Here is an 18728-nt window from a genome sequence, read left to right as displayed (position 1 = left end):
GCGACGGCGTCGTTGCTACTCGTACCTCCAGCACACGTGAACTATACCTAAATGCCGTGCCTCGCCGCGAATCGCGTGGCGTAGCCAAGCAACGCGCGTGCCATGACCATCGCCGCCGATAGTCTTCGGCGAAACGGTACTAAGGACGGACCGGGGAGATTCGCCCGACGCGAAGAGCGGGACCGTCGTCGACGTGCAGTTTCCCCGTGCACGACGTCGTCCACCGTCGCCGTCGTCGCGGTGCTCTTTGAACGGGAGAAAGGCCGAACGAACGAACGAACGGATGGACGGGCAGGCCGACACCGGTCAGGATTGTCATCGATCGCCAGGAGAAACGGTATCGCAGGTGTTCGGCGGGCGAGTGCGCGATCGACCGGGTCAGCTAAACCCCGTTGTTGTACACTGAGAAAAAGGTCGGTCTCTCACTTGGCAAATTGACACCTGTCACGGTATCAACAAGGTATCAAATGAAATTGAAGGGCGCGGTGTAACTGACATTTGCGGGAATTTATCTGTCGAAAAAACTCGGAAAAATTTATTTCAATTCCGAGACACGCAATTTCGAACCGATTATCTGAAAATGACTTCAAACGATTTTACATCGCGCTCTTTTATTAACATCGTCGGTTTCATTGGCGAATAAATAAATTAATAAAGCATGTAATATACGATATAATATTGTATATTAAATTGTTATGTTTTGCGTTAGTCTCGCTTCCGGTTCGTTCATCAAATTAAAATATCAATTATTTAATTTATTTAACAGTAATTTCGTTTGTTGAAAAATATGAGCATTAAGCTGAGAACAAAAGTACATGGAATATTAAATAGGAGATAGGATTTCGCGCAATTAGGATTAATAGGATGATTTAGGTGAGTGAAGATATCTAGTTTTAAAATAAACTTTGAATTAGGCGATGCGATCAGATAATGAAATTCGATAATATTCAGATAATATCAAATGGCCGCGTTTTACTGTCACTCTGAATACCCTGAACGTAAAAGCTGCAAAGGTCACATTTTGCACGCTTGAAGCACCGCTATTAATATTCGGAGTGCGGACGTCGTACATCACTACTTGTTTCATTTAATTACGCTTCAATCAAATGTAAACAACTTCTCGAACGCGCGTTCCACTTTAATCTATACACGAGCTAACGAGATCGCCAACGGCGATCAATAGCAACAACTGATGTTCGATCGTTCCCGTTAATGATTCTTGCGAAAGTTCGCGAGTGGCTCTACTCTTGAAGTAACACTAAAATAGCTGACGATATCTTGCTAGAATTGTGTCGAGCTGTTAATTTGATAATTTCTGTTCTTTTGGTTAATAAAAGTTTCTGTTATTACATTATTTATATTATTATATTATCATATTTTATTATATTATTATATTTATTATATTATTATATTAGAAATTTTGTTAGAATTTTTATTATTAAAATTATGTATCATATTCAGTTATTTTCAATATTCCGTACTGTATATTTAATATAAAGTAATAATAATAATAATAATGAAATTAAAATGATAGCAGAGAAATTAAAATGGCACCGTCGCCGGTTCTGATGTTAATCACGAACGGATAAAAGCGACTCATGAAATATACACACCTCGCTCTCCTCCTCGCCATGTCAGATAAACAATTATTAAGTATCCAGTTGCTACCATGAACATCGCACAGCAATGATCACCCAGATCGCCCACACGCACGACGTCCCGTGTCTCCGCTTCCACCACGAGGATCTTAAATTATTTCCTCATGCAACATACACCGGTCACCAACAATCGCGATAGTTAGATTACAAAATAATATGCTGCCGCACGTTTCGCGGCAAGTCATCGAGCTTCAAGGATCCTCCATGCCGACATTAATAAACGTCGCTACATTCCTGGTCACGACGACGGTATTAATTTTTGCGCTATAAAATTTCGTCAGGTGATGACGTTCGATGTCGTGACGGCGAACGCAAAAACATAACTGGCACCGTTACTTCGCTCTGCGGTAACATATATCAGCGACTTTACTGCGAAACATCGTTAGCAATAAAAATGGGTAGGGCTGATTTCATCTATCCAGAGATACAATAATCGGAAGACTAGTATCATTTGGTGTCGACTGTTATCGTTAATAATATTATAACTATATATACTTTAGTATGCGAGTCAAGAGTAAAATACATTGCGGAATATTACAGAAAGGTTGAGTCCTACGAACAAAGAAATATTAGAAACAGGAATAAAGAGAGAGAGAGAGAGAGAGATTTAACATAAAATAAAGATTAAACGTAAAGTGGATGCAAATAAGTCATGACATTTGATATGTCTCGTCTTATTTGTATCCATTGGGTATTATGTTTAATCTTTACTTCTAATTGTTTTATTCCTCTAATATTTAATATTTATTCCTGTTCCTAATGTTCCTAATGTCCATTATGCGCAGAGCGAATAATAGTGTCCAGATATGAATAAATAAAAAAACAGAAAGTCATTAATTTAAAATCATTCACATTAGCAGTGAAATGGATATAAAATGAATGGAAAATCCAAATGTCACTTTTCAGTTGCTGAATAATGACAAGATAAGATAATAATTGGCGATATATGTCAGTTTCTGAAATCAATTAAGCGTCACTCTCATCAGTTTAATGGAAAACTTGTAAAGCACACATACAGCGATACTAAATTAATTTAGGAGAAATGTATGATATTTTTAGTGCTCTTTTTCCAATAACTCAAAATAAAACATTCTTTCCGCAACATTCATAACGTTCCACGAGCAAAAACGTCTCATTAACACTTTCATTAAATATTATTAAACAACTTTTTATGATATTCTAATTTTCTTTGTAAATCTATTTCGTTATCTTTTTACAAGCTTTATAGAAAAATCATAAAACAAAAATATCTTTCCACAGAAAAGAAATAAATGAAAATTATTCAGACGATTTAAATTCGCACGCGAGAGAGATTTTTTTCCTAAATTAAATCTTGAAAAACGGGAAAAACGGATCTTGTTTCTCTCTTAAGCGCAAAAGCTGCTTTTAGTAATCGAGTAAAACTCGATTACAAAAACAGCTTTCGCGCTGACGTATTTTCGATCCACGAAAATATCCTTCCATCATATGCACGTGAAAAAAAGTAATTTCGCTAAAGTAAAATATTTAAAAGTTCAACTAGATACAGATAAAAAATAATTTTGTTAGGTCCCACTAATGTAAGATTAACTTTAATCTCGATTTTACTGTTTATCTTTTTTTTTAATTTCCATTCTTAATTTTTCTAATTCATAAAATTAAAAAAAGAGAGTAGGATTGAACCGAGATTAAAGTTACTCTTACATTCATGGAATTGGATCTTAGACCATCAAAAAGTAATTATTTATGTAGGACACTCAAGCTGGTTGCCAGAATGTTAAATCTTTTGCTCAATATGCTTGAGCGTTCCACATAATTATTCTGATAGTCTAACAGAATTATTTTCAAATCTTGCTAAATTTTGACACACTTCAGCAAAATCGTTTCTTTCTATTCATTCACAGAGCGGCGTATAATAATCCAACAATGGCGTTCGTTGCATTTCAACTTGCCGCTTGACCTTCGCGTTGCGCTTTCCAATCTCTGATCAACATTTATCTCAGGTCCTCAAATTTGTCGACCGCTATAGCCGCAATAACATTTAGAGTTCTTTCCGCTTCCTCGGATCTCAAGAGCTTTTGTTCCCGAAGAATACATTATTATCCTGTGATGCGATCGACTTTGGCCGGGCTCGCGAGTCGCGAGCTGAGAGCGTTCGATACGAGAAATGGGGGAAAAAAGGCCGACGTAGTTTTACGTGGCAAACCCACCCAGGCACATACGATCGACGAAGGCACCTAGGACGGTTCTATATATAGAACACGTAGGCCATATACGGCGTATACATATGTCACGTGCCTTCGGTGCGTCCTTTAGTCGATACACGCGCAATCACGCAGAATATGCTCGATGTCAGACCGCTAACGAGTTAATTTCTCTCAAAGCGCGATAATTTCTATTCAAAATTTCAGATTCATGAATTCATGAGATTTGAGAATATCCGATGCCAACTAATTACGAGATAAATGTTTGATCATGTGCGACGTTAAGTGGAAAAAATGTAAAATGTTTATTTAGCACCGTTTTTATAGTGCATCGCAATGTGATAATTTTATTTATATCGTAAATTATTCTTGAAATTCCAAGATAATTTTGCCTATTTTATAAACCGATTTAAGGTCAAATTAAACGGTAATCTAATTTTGAAGTGAAAAACATTTTAATAATATTTTCATACAATATATATATATATAAGAACAACAATAATTTTATTTATATTTGGAAAATTGAAAACTTTGTTGAATTTATGAATTAATTGATTTATATTATAGTTTTCAAATTATGAGTTTAGTTTGTATTTAATAAATCAATTTTAATGAATGAGAGTATCAACATCGAGTATCAACAAAGAAATTTCAATAATAAGTGCGACGTACCACGATAACAAAGACTTACATATAACTCAGAAAATGCTTGTGCTGAATTAATTCAAGTAATCTGATCCATCTCCATCTCTCGCGACTAATCGGTTTAATTAAAAACGTTAATTAAAAGCGACGAGGCAATTATAGTCGGACGAGCTCTACGCCTCAAATATATATTATTGTATATATTGAGAACAGCGTACGCACGATGGATTTCATGCTCGCGCGTGGAAATCGAGAGACCCGTAAGACTTTTAAATTTTTCATGCCGAGAATGGAGAGATACCATTAAGCCTGGTCGAATTTGATCGTGTGCATTCAAGGTAAGCGCGATTTCACTGCATTCCCCGGTAAATGTATCGAAATTATTCGCCATTGATTTCGCCAGTTAAATTTGCGCCGGCATGATACCGAGGTCAAAATTTATACGAGTTAACTAGGCGTGCGTAATTTTCGTTACGTACTTACAACGATGACGGGAACTAATTGGAGCACCAGCAATATGACAACTCCAATTAGCAAACTGCAGACAGCGCAAACACGCGGTTTCCCGCAGTTATTTGCAGCCCCCACATTGCCCCAGGGTAATGAAAACTTGGGCTGTCGAACTTCGAATCTACCGGGAGATACTTTTCGGATAAGCAAGAATCCCTGGATCTAGATCAGGAACTTTTGATGTCTTATAGGTAAATAGATGTATGTGGAAAGTGCTTAAAAAAAAAAAAAAAGAAACGTTTTTCCAACCGTTCGAGTTCAACGAGTTCTAATTGCCATAAAATCGAGAGAATTAACGGAGTTCTTAAGTCGGAAAGACAATTCCCGAGAGCTCGAACTTCTTCGGGCAAGACCAATAGCTGCGCGAAGACAGACTTGCTTGACCTCTTCTGCACCGAGCGCCCTTCCTTCCTGTGAAACTTTTCGTGAGCTTTTAAGAAATTTATTAAACTCCATTTCGAGGGAAGCGCAATTCTATTAATCTTTCTGCAAATCTAATCTTTAAACAAAACTCTTTACCATTGTGCCATTTACACCGTTGAAACGCTCCCCAACATAACGTTAATTAGCGTGCTATTTAATTAAATAGCCTATATTGTACGAAACATTTACACAACCCTTCATTTCATTGTAATTTCATTGTAATTTATTCAATTTTGCCAAATCAAATTCTTTTAAAATTTTCACTTTTTAAGGTCAATTAATAAATTTATTTTTATTTTCATTTTCATTTTTCTAATTTATTCATTTATCACTTTCAATTTATCAGTTAAACTAAAAAAGTCTAGCAAAGTTTAAAAATAAGTGGATTTGATTAAAATAATTGAAGATTGAATTTATTCTGATATTAACGTCAAACGATATCCGTCATGCGGGAGAAAAAATTTAATTTTAATTAACAAATACGGCTATAATTTCTTTCTCTAGATTATCGCGTCGTATAATACAACTATAATGTAAAGGAAAGTTTAGGTGGTGACGCGGAACGTCAGTATTACGTACGTAATGCCCGTAATACCCGGCGTGTTCTAGATGTTTTAGCCACCGACATCGATCCCAAGTACGGGGTGTTGTAAAAGTATGCGACAGGGCGTCGGCGACAACTGTCACGTCGCGACGCCGCTGTCGCGACATGCTCGCGAGTAAAACGAGCAAATCGTCGCGCGCGCGAGCAATAACAGTCACGATAACACGAGGGTATCGCGGATGATAATTCGGTGGAATCAGAGACAGACGTAATCGCCGAGAGAGCAGCTTATACCACAGATACCGTGCACGAATCCGCGTTGTTGTCGGCGTATAGAAGCATTCCGGTGAATAATTCGAGAGCGAAGATGGCCTTCGGAAAAGTTACAAAAGTAAAGACTTGTGCAGTTGCGACTTTAAATCGTCTAACATTAAATGTCGCTGGGTCATCATCAAGGAATAAAACAGCCCGTGAGATATAACGAGCTTCGACAGAGAAGACTCTGGTTGGTATCATTAACGTTATCCCTCCAAAAAAAAAAAGTGAATTATTGATAAAAATCGCGAATAATTAAGAACACCGTTCTCTATTTAATCGTGAGATTTAAATGCCCTTTAAAATTCGTCCTATGAATATATATATATAAATATAAAATGATTGATATCTAGTCAATACATGATTAATAACAAATTTGTGCATCTTTCTTGTGGTCTTTCTAATATATCGGGGAAAATCGGAGACGACGAGTCGTAGATTCAAATAACGTTAACGATGAGTTCTGAAGATTGTCAAGAATCTGTCTGCGAATGCAACAAGCGAATGCATTATTGGAGCAAGCGACTTGACCTGAGAAGAAGTGGATCAGAAGCACGGATGCGTTACGAGTGCTCCACGATTAATACGAATACTCGGCAGATGCCTCGGCATGTCTCGGAAGGCAACAACGTCTAAAATTCTATTTACCATATGCTAATGGTATGTAATACGGTGACATATATAATATATATATATATACACAGAAAAACAGTTTTGAAGTGCAAACACTTAGCTGAATACTTTTAAAATTTAGACCATCCAAATAATTATGTAGAACGCTTACCGGTTGTTAAATGTCAAAATGCTCTTTGCAACATTACTCATGAAATTCCTACATAATTATTTGAACGATCTAACAAAATTATTCTCAGATCTACGTCTAACTAAATTTTTAGATATTTCGTAAAATCGTTCTTTCCATGCATGCAATGATCTTTTAGCAATAATTACTATCTTTCCTTATATTTATTATATATTATATTTATTAATATATTTATTTATATATATATTTATATATTAATATAAAATTACTTGAATAAAACGTTTTTCAAGAGAAGAATAACATTCAACAAAGAATGAAAAGAGAATTAAAAGCTTAAAAATTCTATCGTCACGACTGATTCGGTACGCAGATCATCGAAACATTACGCTCAATATCAAGAAATTTCGACGACCTTGAGTAATTATAATGCCTTTGAAAGATTTAATCGGCAGATGTATGCATGTCACAATGACAAAACACGGCATAACTGTACCGTGAGAATATCACGCTCCTACATTGCCCAGTTCAGCATAGCTGATGTAAGTCAAGGTCGTCGATTAGCGAACAAGCTCGATTGAAACGTACTTCGTATGTATAACATTGACACTTCATGAATTAGAAAGCGAAGAAAATTGAAGAACTTCTTATATTGGAGATATAAATAATTTCTACAGCGTTCAATTTAAGCTCAACATCAACTTAATCTCTGTACAGATAAAACATTTATGATGCCAATTCAACAATAATGATTGTGCTGTGAACAATTGAACATCAAACGGTTTTATTAAATAATTAAATATCAATTACAATTAAGTATCGAAGATTTTCTTTTCAAAAAGAATCTTTGAAATAAACTCTTATTATGTGTTTGTGTGTGTGTGTGTGTGTGTGTGTATGTGTAATATTTCAAATTAAAAATCTGTTAAAAAAACGATCATGTGATTGTAACGTTATTTTGAGATGCTACACAGATGATTAAACTTAAATAAAATTAACATCGGGTGATATATAGCGTGACATTGTGACCTCCTGAGATAATCATGAGCAGGTGGTTGATTAGATTAAATGTGTAGCTGAATAACTCTAGATCCGAATGAGGCAGAAGATAGGTTGTCATAATACTCGATTAGGTCGATACGTAGGACAATGTGAGACTGGTATTAAACGTAATTGAATACTCTTTTAATAAGACATCAATTAGTTTCGCTTCGGGTAAAAATAGCATGGTCAAATGGAAATTTTCTAGCCGATTAAGTGAATATCGAAAATTAATGTGACAATAAGTAACTGTCATCATGATTTTATAAAACAGAGATTTTAATATGATTAAAAATTATAAACTTTAATATATATCATTAAATAGCTTTTTAACAAATTTAACAAATTGCTAAGAAAATTATCAAAATAATTTAAAAATATGCTGTCGTATAATTTATTTGTGAACTATTCATAATAAAATAAAAATAAAATCCGTTAATAAAATACATTTTACATTCATTAAATTTTTGTATTACGAATTAATGTATACATACAGAAATAAAATCTCATAAGGCAATTAAATAATACACATCCTGCTCAAGAAATTATTCATATGACTTTATGTTATACACTTACCTGCAATTCAGGCAGTCCCGCAAACTTCCTCATCTAACATCCTTCATTTGCGCGAATCTGCAACAAGGAACATACGTTCCTATTGTAGTCTCGGAAGACAAAGTTTTCGAACAGCAATCCAATTTCTTGAATATACATATTCATGCTGTTTCATATACATTTTCAGTGTCAATTTAAACGTGGTCAAAAATTGCTTAAATTTAACGCCAGTTACAAATGATTCTGCAAGTTATATCGCTCATTCGTACCCTGCAACGGCTAAAGGATAAGTTTAATAATCGTTAACAATTAATCTGTCATATGAAGGGACGCACGATGTCATCGTGAAACAGTATAGGCACTCATTATGGACTAAAACGAACTACGTCGAAGCGAATATTGGGTTTTATATTTTCTCTCTAATAAATTGATTTCAATTTTTTACGCAATTAATAACTTAATAACCTTAATAATTTAGCTTAATAACTTAATAACCTGATTAAACAAAAAAATTTTTAATTAATATTAGATAAAGATGATAAATTTTAAATGTTCGTTGTAATTTTTTAAATTTCTTTTTCAATGCATTAGAATTCAAAATTATTTTCATTCAAAGTATTAATCTACTACATTATGATATGCACATCTGATATATTATAATTTATTTAATATAAAGTTAAATAATTATTATATCAATTGTATAATCAAAATTAACAAGAACGTATAAAGTTCAATTTCGTTTTATTTAGCGTTATTATATACCTATATATGTATATTTATTTTGTAGCACGAAATATTTCAAACATTTACATTAATTCCAAACTAGCTCAAACAAAAAATAGTGCGACGTAAGTAATAGTATAACGTAAGTAATCTCTGGCAAACTACTTTAATAAAAGATTGAATAAGCGACTTATGATCTTTATGTAACATTCTTAGTAAAAGTTAATCCAGTGCACAAAATCACAATTGAACTTTGTTAAGAGAGAACTTTGTTACTGGCGAGACGGTAAATCTTTTCATGCAAGTTTACTTCGTGCATTACCACGTTCAGTGGCAACTTCATTAACGCGCTAAGCAAAAACGCGGATACCGTTAGGAACAAAAAAATAAAAAAAAAAGAATCAGAATAACACGGGACGGGAAAACGGTTACAAGTTTTCCAGCCACCCTCATGCAGTTTTGCATCCCTCAAACACATAAGAAAAAAAACGCGGAAAGTTCGCTCGTTGTGTCCGAAGGAAAAAAAACAGGATCAACGCGTTTATCGACTTTTACAGCGGTTTCACGCTTTACAGCGGTAGACGCAAGGAATCAGCAGTTTTAAAGTTCACGTTACAATGTTGGCAAATCGATATTCAGCCGCAAGCTTCGAAGCGAACAACTCGAGAACTTGTTACCAATATTACATCCATGATAATGCATAAAAAAATTAAAATACTAATATTTAAAATAATATTAAAAATGTTAATATTTAAGTTGTAACATAAAACAATTATAGAATAACAATTTTAAAACTCGAAGAATTTCTTTCTATGAGGATCTTGGATAAGATTTAAAACTTTCTTCTCGTCGACCATTGCGTGCGCATGCTCACAAAAAATATCGACTCTTAGCCGCGGTCTAATAAATTAACACAGAGTAGATTATCCTTGAAATTAACTATCGTACTGGGCGGTTCAAAATTGATATCGATCGCTGCCTCGAGAGTGGAAAGGGATTTACCAGGAATATTCTCCTTGGAATATTCCTGCAATATTTACTTTTTCAGTCATCGCTGTGAAATAAGCAAATATAAACAGTACCGGCAGGAAGTCGTATCGGTATTATTTATGTTATTTTACCAATTTCGAAACATATTTCCATCAAGAACAATTTCGCATGTGCTAGCGTTCCCTCAAATTTACGTTAGTTTATTCAACGAATTGAAAATCCTATAAGTAAACACTTAATGTTCCCGCTGAGAAAATGATAGATCGTGTTAAAGTTGATAACTCAATTAGCAACTAAAAGTACGAAGCGACTTATATTAGGCTTTACATCCTCAATGGAACCAGACAAATTGTAATAAATTTTCTCAATCCATAAATGTCACAAAGTAAACAAAGATAAATCATTTCGATATTTGATTTTCGAAAATATGCGCAGTATCCTAGATATATCAAAAGATACATTGTAGATTCCTGCAGGAAACGCAACGCTGATCGTGGAATAAAAAAAAAAATTCACAATTAGATATCGTTTGTTTGCAGATCGCGCGATCAGGCAGCAGCACGAAACAAGTTCTGACGGCTATCGGTCGACCTGCTGGAGTAACAATGACACGCGCGTCTCACGCGCGAGCAAACCCGCCGACGGGTATCCGTGAAGCCGAGCAGTCGTTCGGACGGGAGCCCCGGCTCTACGTGAGTATTGTACAATGAGAAAATTCAATTTGGAGCGTTGGAATTCCGCGCGAACCGCGTCGCGACGTGAGCGCGACTCGACTTCGTAAAAAGGCGTCTCGCACGAAATCACGCTGTCGACGGCGACGCTGTGCGATCTGCGGGATTTTATCAGCGGTAACGGAAGCGCAATGCGAAAGTGTCTCCGTTTAACGGTTGAAACGCACCGCTAGACAGACAACAATACGAGTCAACAATATAGTTGCGGTCGATCGGCGTCGCCTCGAGTCGAATTTAAATTTACTGCTTTTTTTCTGCTAATTAAATATCAGTACCTGCTTCTGTCACGTTCAATTGTAATAGTATTATAAAAAGAAAAATGCACGTAAGCTTTTGTTCTCTCCATATTGTTAAATATTAAAGGAACAATAATAATCCCTGGAATTAAATAACATTTTGTTATTTTTTATTTTCATGTGTATCAAAATGTAAATCAATTCATTCCTGTAAAACTTAGTTCATATGAACGTATGTAAAGAATAAATAAAAATTAAGTTAAATTTAATGAACTTTCTTGAGTTAAATTGTTTAATTCCATTGTTTTAGTTGTAGCTAAATTAACAACATATTAGATAGGAACAATTGGACGATTGGAATGCTATAAAATATTAAACTATAAAAATAATTAAAAATAATTCTAATAATGTGACATTATCAATTTTAACAGCGTATATTCACTTAAGATGGACAAATGACAATGTATACAAGACACACTCGTAAAAAATGGTCTAATCTTCAAGATTGTAAGAAGAGTTATGCGCTGTCATGAAGTACACTTTCTTATTGCGAAACCTCTCTACGAACATATCTCCGTGCAACAGCGCAACACCAATAAACCACACTTTTTTTTCGGAGTGCAAAGAGGATTAATCTAAATTTTATGTCCCCAAGTACAAAATTGATTTTCTCTCTTTTTAAGAGAGTGGATTAGAAGACCAATTTCATTTTTATTTATATATACATATATATACTCGTTTTATATATATAAAATAAATATTAAGAGCAAATCAATATTTGTTATTAATATTATATTCGTAATAATAAATAATAAACATGTTAAAATTTAAATTATACCATAAGAAAATAGAATAACGATTCGAATATTCATTTAGAGAATCTAAATGAGAAAATAAAATATAACAATTCAAATGACAAATACTCGTTTAAAGAATCTCTTCAATGTATCACAAATAAAAAAATTATGATATAAGCATGAAACGATACAAAAATTCAAAATGAATATCCTGTTCATTTCGTTCATTATTTCCTGTTCATTATTTCAAAAATAATGTTTCCAGATCTGAGTTACGATTCGGCTACGAGGATCCCCCCGAGCGATCTAACCGGTCGTAATGCACAGTCGATCGTGCTCGGGGGGAGAGGAGAGAGGTGTGTATCCGGTAGATTTTTTCGACAAAAGGCGTTTCCGGAAACGGTAGATTCCTTTTCGAGACAATCAACGATCTCGGAGCAACACGGATGATTGAAATTCTCTCGATCTTCGTGGGTGATAACGAGTGATTGGTAGTAACACGTACGACACGTTATTATATCATCAATAACTCGATCTACGAGATACAATCGGTGAGCCTATTAACAAGGCGATTGAGAGATAACTACCACTTTAAAGAGGAGAAAGGTAAAAATAATTAATCTTAGCGACGTTAATTAGTCGCATTCCAATCCTATTAAATCAAGAGAGACACGCGATTGAGATCGACATCGACGGGTGGAAAGACGAGAACAAGATAATGCAGAAGATAGCGGTGATGGCCGCGGTGCAAAAGGCCCACGGCTATCATAACGGCAGCAACGCTTACGGGGATGCGAGTAACGCCTCACCGGAGTATAACGGCTCCTCGTCAACCAGCAAAAGCGGTCGCTTCGACGCAGATCTGCACGGCAATGTTAACATCCTTCTTGGTGGGTGAGTAACAATCGCGCCAGCTGGACAGATGCTCCGACAGCACAGCTCACAAAATATAGGCGGAAGATATCTCACAGCAAACACACCTAATCTTGAGCTCTTTGAGAAGACGCATCGTCATCCCTCGCGCACATGCTTTGCTCCCTTAATCCTCCAACAGATTGTAGTTCGTACGTCAAACGGACCGTTGCATGTACAAGACACGACGAAAGTACTCAATTGCTTAGATAGCCGATGGTTGAAAATTCAATGGTTGTTCCGCGGAACAACGTGAGAGATTCAACCTATAAGTTAAAATCGGCTTATTGGAAAAACTTGATAGTTCTGAAGGAAGATAACGTTGCTCCTTTGAAATTTGAAATTTTTCCTCTTCACAAGAATAATTTTCATAAAAATATTTAATTTAACAAATATCATAGTAAAATTTATATTTCATATATAAATAAGATAAAAATGTATAAAACATTATATTCACGGAATTTGATAATAATGTCGCAAAGTAGGATTAAATTAAAAAGTCGAAGATTTTTATTGCAGCAGATGTTACAGATACAGAAGTATATAGAAAACTTCAAATCATCATTGTTAAATCCGCGGGTAATGAATTTTTATCTTAAGTCGCTTTATTAGCAATTTAAGATAAGAAGATTTATGATGAATAAATACTAATTAAACGGTTGTTGCAATTACTAACAATGCGTTATGTCGCATGCATGATAAGACTTGTTTTTGTATATTACCAGCTGTGCAGTAAAATTCTTCGAGTAAACACAAAGAAAGACGTTATCTTTCAAGTTAATACCTGTCAAAATATATCTAAGATTACGTGTACCTTTTTTTCAAGGTACAATTTTTTGCTATATCGCCATAAAAGTTCGAAAATGCAGCAGGTGTTAAAAGTGACTGTTTTGTATTTCATCGCGTTTAAAAATTTCTGCTCCCTCCGGAGAGAAAATCGCACGTTCACTTTTCCACCCAATCTTTATAGCAGCCACGCTTTTTTCCTCAACCGCATGGGCACCTCCTAGCACAAAAAGCACCGTCTAAACATCGTCTATATTGGTTCGCTTTTAGCGCCATGATCAGCGGTGTGATCATGATGGTGGTGCTCATATGCTATTGCTGTCACAAAAACGTCCGGAAGCATCGACCGCAGGAATACTCGCAGTACTGGAGAGCCGAACCGGACATTCACAGTCTGGAAGTCTTCACCATGGATACACACGTTAGTAAAAATTTTCACTCAAAAGATCATTCTAATCATTAGATATCGCGAGAATTATCTCCATTAAATGCTCTATTTTTAACATGACAAATAATTTCTTACATAAATAATCATAAAATCCTTATTAATTTTCTATAAATTGACCTTTCTAAATATTGTAAAATCTGTATAAAATCATTGTTAAATGGAATCATTAAAGTTGAATAAGAAAATTATTTTGAATATATTATAGATATGTATACATTTAAAAAAATTAAAATTATTTTAATCATCAACTGACGTCATGAAATTTTTAAAAATTTCTATTATTAAAATAAGATAGGTGTATATGCAAAATTTCAGTTAAGTTTTAATCTTATTTAATAACATAATTTTTAAAAATTTTATGACATCCGTTGATGATTAAAATAAATTTGTAATTTAATTATATAAATTTTCAAGCTAAAATTTAAGAGAGACAGATGATTTGTTACCCGTTTATGACATTTGAATCACGAGGAAGGTCTTTAATTTTCAATATTAAAAATCTCTATAATAAAATCTCACTATCCCAAATTTCCCAATATCTCCCAAATTTCCAGTATTTATCGACAATTCTTCTAATAATATTTTTCGCAGAATTTAAGATATCCCGCATAATGTTACATAAAATTCTTAAATCACACCACCTACTCAACGCAATGTGCGCACCGCGAATAGCTTATATCCACCTGCCGACCTTTTACGCAACCTCTCGCTCACCTTTGTATTTACGCTCGCAATTAAATAAAAATTCGCATATCTCGCGGAAACCACGCCCTCGCGTTACACATAAAGGAACGAGCGCGAGAACATCGGCTGGAATTGTACGCCGCAATGCGACAACGTGCATACTTCACACTTTCAGATCTAGAATCTCGTATTGTATCGTGTCTCGAACAGACATGACGTAATATAAAAATATAAAAAGAACGAGATATATAAAGAGCAATATTATTAATAAGATATAAAATATAATAAGATATAAAACATAAATAAAAAGAATATTTTGTACAAAGATTTAATGATGTATATCTGTCATAATTAAGATATGAAAAAGACAGATATAAAAAGTAAACATAAAAGTATTTATACTTAATTCTATTTTTTCTATACAGCTAAACTATTGTACACTTTTAGAACTTAAAGTAAAATAGGTATACGTTTGATATTTGACAAAAGCAAGAAAGTTCTAATGCAGTTTAATGCAGAAATAAAAAATAGACTTCTTGTTAAATGTTGACAGGTTATTCATTTTGAACTTTTATATTTGTCTCTCGTTCCTAATATGGATTTTTTATCCCAATGTTTCACTGTTATATTTTTAACAATTCCGTTTCTCTCTAACAGTGCATCGAGAGATCGGTAACGTCTCAGACCCATCAGGATGAGGGAATGACCGTGTCTCTTCCGCCGTGTTCTGTGACCTCAGGCCCGCCACCGGCCTACGAAAGCCTCATCTTCGACCCTCGGGCACTACCCTCGCCGACCGACAAGAAGGACGAGTCTGACGATCCGGGCAATATTATCTCACCCCCGATAAGCAGCTTGCCCACCGAGTCGGAGGCCAACAGGATTAACAAACGGGAGGATATCCCGAGGGACGATCAGGGTTTACCTTCCTACGAAGCCGCCCTAAAATTAGAAGCTGACGGCTACGTTTAAGAAACGAATAAGGGTTCGCCGGAACTACTTCGATCGTGGATCTCCAATCGTGAAAATTTCCAGAGACCTTGGATAAAACGCCAAGTCATGGATATCAAGGAAAAATTCCATAATCGACAAGGTGACTCAGTCGACTGTAGGCGATCGGCTGTCGCCAGCTGAAATTAAGTCTCGCGAAAGCATCTGTGAGAGAATGGCGCAAGGAACTGAGATTGATTTTTAATCGAGGAAATGGAAGAAGAAAGAAGAGATAGATGATTGAGTAAATTTTCCATGTAGATTTGTGAATCGAAGACAAGTTGCGAAAGAAATTTCAATTTTTAGAAAGGAACTATTTTCATCTGCGTGTGAATTAAGACGCACGAAAGTACGGAATAATTTTAATCAAAGAGATGTAAAAAGAGGAGAAAATAGTTTTAAATAAGCTTTTTTTAGAGTGAAAAAAAAGACATTGGACGTTATATCAAAAATATTCTAAAAATTTTAGAACATTATTCTCCTCTTGCCTTATTGAATGATTCTAATTCTTAACGATAGAATGGTAGAGCGTAAAACTACAAAAGATAAAGTGCCTGAACATATATCCTTTTTCGAAACGTGTGTAAACGGAGGACAAGATGAAAGAAAAACGACGAAGTAATTTTTCGAAAGTACGTACTGTTTTTCTTTCTGTCTTGTCTGAGTAAAACAACACATAAAATCTTTGAGAGTGACTTTTCATCTACAAGATGTAATAAGAAAATTTTCAGAAGATGTAATACCTCGACTTTTCTATTTTTCGATAATCTCTATGATTAAATGTGTCGATAATATTTTAAATATAGGAGAAAAAACGCGTCGTAGAAATGTACAGATATACAAGATATCGATTTATAGAATGCGAAATATATATAGAATGCGCCGAAATGTAGCACAAGTTAATGTCAGTATATATGAAAACGTTGGTAAGTCGCGGCCTCAGGCAATGAACAGAAAGACCTAATTTCGCAGATAATTACATTTTATAGATGTTAAGAAGGAGAATACTTAACGGCATATTTTTCCCGGTCGGTCATTAGTTTAAGAGAGCAAAAGCGGACATAGAAACGCAGCACCGTTAGATTACAGTTTCCGTTTGAATAAACAATGCGCATCGCTATAACGTAAATGATACTTCGTGTAATGCGCGCACGACATCGCGAAATTTATGCGGTGTTTCGCTAGGAAAACGCTTCGAAACATACCATTTTACGTAGAACTTTCCTCTGTATGATAGATGAATATGTAAATAAATAGCTGTGCATTCAATATGCATTTTTAGGCGTGCACCGGCAACAGCTGCAATGATGATTTATTATTATGTCGACCGTATGAATATTAAGTAGTAAGTATTATCGATGAAACTGTGCCTGACACGAATGAGTTATACTCGAACGTAAGATTTTGCGCTTTATATAAACACGCGCATAACAATTTTTTTAATTTCCGCTAATTATACAATCGCATAATAATTAATATTATTGCATCATAAAGAATCAGATATTTTTAAATACAATTATATAACATTACATATAATGGTCCCTACGTTTGATTATAAATACGTTTGCCATCGCATGCATTTATGGTCGAATTGCGACTTATACGTGAACACTTAATTACGATGGTAATAATTAGTCGCAACAAGAAATCCTCGAGAAAAAATAATAACCTTGATATCAAAAATGTTTGCTCGAAAGAGCACCTTATCGAGCGAACGTTTTATCGAGCTGGTTAAAAACCTGCGATAAAATGTAATATGCTTTTGCCAAAAGCTGTGAATATTTTAAGAAGCATAAAAAGCAACACACATTTATTTATTTTATATTGTAAAAGTCTTAATTGAGTAGACGAATGATCCATTAGCGTTCGCGATTACTTCTAAAGTTTTCTTTTAGTATCAGCATTATTATATACCTATTTATGTACAGCTAAAGATACAGTCTAGAGAGGACCGACTTAATGATGTTAATTGTAAATTTTCAACGTAATCCTAAAATAATTATATTTAACGAGACGTATACGATAATATTGTATGAGAAATAAGATCTCTCGGTAAAAATTCATTTTATCCATAATTTCAATTATCAGAATTAATTCAAGAGTTACTTTGATATTCTTGTTAAAAAGATACTCAAAGTATTCGAACTAATAAAATAATAATCGTCATTAAAATAATCTGTTATTAATATTTATTACCAGGAAGTGTGAATTATCCTGTAGTTTAGTTCTATATGCCATCTCGTGAAGGTTGACTGATATATACGATGAAATCATGACAAAACAAAATATACCGTATGCAGTATCCGTTGATAAAACATCGCGATAGGTAGTCGCGGTGAAGCGTCGTAAACTCTAATTCAACGATGACTGCGATGCATCGATGACGATAAATCTAAAAGCGTGGTTACGTGCACGCTATTGCATGGTCGGTGTGATTCATTAAGCGTGCGTGTATAGAAAAATTTACTGGAAGAACTGGCATACGCGAGATGCTAAACGTTCACAAAATAAAAAAAAATAGTATCTCGCATATCTAAAGCCCGACGTTATTTCTCAATAATTTAATAATTTACAAATAGCTCAAAAAGATGTAAACTTCTTTTTTTTTTTCTTCAATTACTAAATAATCCACAAATATTTATAAGCAAGAATAAAATAAAAATATTAAAATAGCAATAATTTATCAGTTTAATTTAAAGCAAAACATATATCTTTACTGTAATCAACTTTAAGTACTCTCTAACAGTTAATGACTAAAAAAATATAAATCATAAAGATAATTACGACTGGAAAAGAA

General features: G+C 34.4%; 2 protein-coding genes across 15 annotated transcripts in view; one reads left to right on the top strand and one right to left on the bottom strand.

Annotated features, from left to right (window-relative positions):
• The window catches only part of fdl (fused lobes), a 45165-nt gene that overhangs the window by 13145 nt on the left and 13292 nt on the right, over nt 1-18728 (bottom strand). For 2 of the 7 annotated variants that reach the window (XM_011051864.2, XM_011051863.2), the window contains exon 2: nt 8656-8712. The exons of 1 other annotated variant lie outside the window; for it this stretch is intronic. Coding sequence is in view for 3 of the 6 variants with exons in the window: in XM_011051860.2 (XP_011050162.1) it covers nt 1614-1633 (20 nt within the window). In the remaining 3 variants the exon portion in view is untranslated. Of the gene's footprint in view, nt 1-1613; nt 2072-8655; nt 9662-18728 lie in introns of those variants that run through there. 4 more of the 7 variants (XM_011051860.2, XM_011051861.2, XM_087403707.1 and 1 more) reach the window with 3 other exon arrangements.
• Nucleotides 106-18106, top strand: s-cup (spermiogenesis-related protein stanley-cup). Of its 8 annotated transcripts, none has more exons than XM_087403716.1 (6): nt 107-413; nt 10887-11039; nt 12377-12662; nt 12751-13005; nt 14080-14230; nt 15599-18106. In XM_087403716.1, the coding sequence occupies exons 4-6, from the start codon at nt 12830-12832 to the stop codon at nt 15911-15913; spliced, it is 642 nt and encodes a 213-aa protein (XP_087259842.1). In that variant the 5' UTR covers nt 107-413; nt 10887-11039; nt 12377-12662; nt 12751-12829; the 3' UTR covers nt 15914-18106. The 8 variants fall into 8 exon arrangements, with proteins under 8 accessions (XP_087259844.1, XP_087259842.1, XP_087259839.1 ...); XM_087403713.1 differs by adding an exon at nt 6703-6938 and having other exon boundaries at nt 107-460; nt 12377-13005; XM_087403711.1 differs by lacking the exon at nt 107-413 and adding exons at nt 5924-6468; nt 6703-6938 and having other exon boundaries at nt 12377-13005.

This window comes from Acromyrmex echinatior, chromosome 2, assembly GCF_024713525.1.
Source record: "Acromyrmex echinatior isolate Ae372 chromosome 2, ASM2471352v2, whole genome shotgun sequence".
In the NCBI taxonomy this organism is placed as follows: domain Eukaryota; kingdom Metazoa; phylum Arthropoda; class Insecta; order Hymenoptera; family Formicidae; genus Acromyrmex; species Acromyrmex echinatior.
Note: the sequence above shows the minus strand (reverse complement) of the source record. Positions and strands in the feature narration are given on the sequence as shown.